The 3,441-nt window shown below is 39.2% G+C and overlaps 1 protein-coding gene across 1 annotated transcript; it reads left to right on the top strand.

Annotated features, from left to right (window-relative positions):
- Positions 1-1,274: 1,274 nt before the first annotated feature.
- Positions 1,275-3,189, top strand: tal2 (T-cell acute lymphocytic leukemia 2). Its single transcript, XM_060883461.1, has 2 exons — positions 1,275-1,664; positions 2,121-3,189. The coding sequence occupies exon 2, from the start codon at positions 2,122-2,124 to the stop codon at positions 2,431-2,433; it is 312 nt and encodes a 103-aa protein (XP_060739444.1). The 5' UTR covers positions 1,275-1,664; position 2,121; the 3' UTR covers positions 2,434-3,189.
- Positions 3,190-3,441: the final 252 nt, after the last annotated feature.

Here is a 3,441-nt window from a genome sequence, read left to right as displayed (position 1 = left end):
GAGTGAACCTGAACTTTTGAGTAAACCTGAAAATTTTATATCCTATTAAAGACTGTTTAAGGTTGAGAAATAAGAAAACCTGAAAATATTCTAAAAGCTGTTTCAGTCTATTTGTATGATCATAATAAAATGTCATCTTAAATAAAAAGCTTTACAGAGAGAGAGCTTGATAGAGAGAGAGAGAGAGGGAGAGGGAGGGAGGGAGGGAGAGAGAGAGACTCTGCATCATCTTTTTTAAACCCTCAGGTTTGTGTGTATTTTTAAATAAGTGTGTAATTTATGTGTAGCCCTGTGGTCACACTAAAGGAGATTAACACACAGCTGATAAACCCGGAGTCTTACACTCTCAGAGAGTATCTGCCAATCAGAAGCTGTGCTCAAGATGATGTCACAGTTCTCATTTAGTCTTTCACTGACAGAATTATTAGCAGGTGGACAGCAAGTGTACACACACACAGCTTTGTGTTTCACTGGAAAAGTTTTAAAGCCAAAGTAATGAGATGTGTGTTTGGCTGGCTATTTTCTGGCTATTTTCAAGCAGTGTTTGAAGACCTACTTATTCAGGAAACACTTCAACTAGCACTTCTTTCCTTATCTTTTGCATTTATATTTTTAAAAAAAAACTTTAACACTTTTTCATTGTAACTTTGAACAAATGTTTTAAACTCATGGTATCTTAAGTATGTAACCTAGTGAACCAGCATTAACGTATTCAATGTTAGAGATTTAAGCACTTATGTACATCGCTCTGGATAAGGGCATCTGCCAAATGCTGTAAATGTAAATGTGTGTTTACTGCAGACCTCTGTTCTAATAAATCGTCTGTCACGTCCCCACAATGCTGAGTGACGTCTTCATGTGGACTTGAATTAACTTTATAAACTGTATGGCTTTAACCACAGTTTTATTGATCACTGCTTCTGAACATCTGCAGCAGCTGCAGGACACGCTGTGACATTTCTTCTAACCGAATAAACAAATTCTCAAAGGTGTCGTACCACAGTCTAGAAGCTCAACAGTGTTTACACTATAAACAGTATTAATTAAATGCTCAAGTGTTCATAGAACGTTCTCCACTGTGTGTGGGAACAGCATCATGTGGAGTCGAACAAAAAAGCTCCTTAAGACAGGATTAACACTTTATACTGGTTAAGCTATTTAAACCAGTTAACGTGTTAACATGGTAAACAGAGTTAACTGAGATTAAAGAGAAACAGCTGGGGACAGGTGTGTTAATGTGTAGTGTAGTTACTGGCAGGTGGAAATGAGAGTGTGTGTTTGTCAGGCTGAATACAATACAGCTGTAAAATTCATACGCCTTCACTCGTACTGCCGTCCTCCCCCTCCGTCCCTCAGTATCTCCCCTCCCTCTCCATCTATTCTTTCTCTTTTCTGAGAGCATGTCTGAGTCACAGCTCTGAAGCTCACGGTGAGACGACATACTAACCCGAGTCTCTCTGAAGCTCACGGTGAGACGACATACTAACCCGAGTCTCTCTGAAGCTCACGGTGAGACGACATACTAACCCGAGTCTCTCTGAAGCTCACGGTGAGACGACATACTAACCCGAGTCTCTCTGAAGCTCACAGTGAGACGACACACTGACCCGACCTCGCTGAAGCTTACAGTTTTGTACAGTTTTTCTGAGACAGCAGACTTCCAGGTAAGAAATCCCTGATCTCTAGTAAATTGTAATTATAGAAATGTAGGGGTTTTTATATGATTTTATTATTTATTATTAAACCTGTTCTCATTTTTCCAGACGATGCTCAGAGCCTCTGATAGTGTTACAGACAAATTCTGAGATCTTTTGTTCTAATTTTACAAACATAAATGGAGCTTCTGATATTAGAGATGTGAAGGTTGTTATCTGGACCCAGGAGCTGTTCTTTCACACAACATTTAGATCCTCTGGTGCAACTTCACAGACAATATCATGTCTGATGGGCAAATTCTGGAATCAGTTGTACAGATTAAATCTTGATCTGCTGACATTCATGAAACAAAGAAATCTAGAACTTTACGAATTTAGACAATCTTTTTTTTTGGAACGTGACCTTGAGCTTCTTTTGATGTAATGCTCTCTCTCTCTCTCTCTCTCTCTCTCTCTCTGCTCCAGCATGACGCGTAAGGTGCTCAGTAACACTCGTGAGCGCTGGCGTCAGCAGAGCGTTAACACGGCATTTGCGGAACTCAGAAAGCTCATCCCGACTCATCCTCCTGAAAAGAAGCTGAGCAAGAACGAGATCCTGAGACTGGCCATGCGGTACATCAGCTTCTTGCTCACACTGCTGGAGAACCAGACCGATGGAGCGACAGAGCACTCACCCTCCAGCCTCATCACGCTCATCACGGGAAACATGAGGAACCTGAGCTCACACACAGAAACACACTCACCTGGATCCAGCAGTGATGGTGCAGAGACCTGGTAGAACCACCAGCATGGCCTGGAGAACATAAAGAACCTAATCTGCACTGATGATACAGGATCTAGAGTTGGTGTATTTGTTTCACAGACCAGATCTAGATCATGTGTTGTGACTACACTAGAACCTTTACTACTTTCCACAAGATCTCAGCATACCTTGCACAATCATCAGGATCATCTGCAGGGATTACAGACACAATCTAGAACCTTTAACATTATAAAGTCATTTTAATGAACATGGAACCAATGCTGTATATTTTACAGACATAATCTAGAACTTGTGCAGTTCTGTAGAAAACCTGGAACCTCACAAACACAAACTCTGTGTAGTCACTGAGTCTAGAAGCTCATGTGAATGCACACAGCTCTTCACTACACAAAGAGAGATTCTAGAACCCCAGTTTAATAAGGAGGAATCTAGACCCAGTGCTGGAACTGGACCCTCGACAGTCTGAAACTCTAACACACTGCTTTTTGTAAACATTGTGATAATGTTGCAGCTGCGTTGGAGAACGTTTCTAGAAATGCAAAATTCAGTAAGGTTTCTGATTGTTGAAACCACACCAGGTTTAAATCCGATCTGTGATCCGATCTGATCCTCCTGCATCATTTAGAACTTGGTATTTAGTATTTATGGCATTTATTTATTCTCATTATGGCTTTTTTTGTATTAAAGAAAAAACTATTTCTTTGATGACTTTTAAAAACATTTTCTTTGTAAAGCTAAATTATTTATTTGTATTTATTCCTCTTTCAGATTTAAGACCATTATCCTGATGGCTCAGTAAATGATCATTATTTTTTAAATTATTTGTTAATTTATTGAACAGAAATAATTTTTTATCCAAAGATTGTTGATATTTCTGTGCAGTGTCTCTGTTCATACAGTGTTGTTGTCAATTTCTTATTTATTGCATCCGTGTAGGACTTTTTCTTATTAAAATATCAACACAAACATTCTGAAAGTTGTGCGAGTTTATTACACACACACATTTATTACACACTAAACACA

The sequence above is a fragment of the Tachysurus vachellii genome, chromosome 12 (genome assembly GCF_030014155.1).
Source record: "Tachysurus vachellii isolate PV-2020 chromosome 12, HZAU_Pvac_v1, whole genome shotgun sequence".
In the NCBI taxonomy this organism is placed as follows: domain Eukaryota; kingdom Metazoa; phylum Chordata; class Actinopteri; order Siluriformes; family Bagridae; genus Tachysurus; species Tachysurus vachellii.
This window is presented reverse-complemented; position numbering and strand designations above follow the sequence as displayed.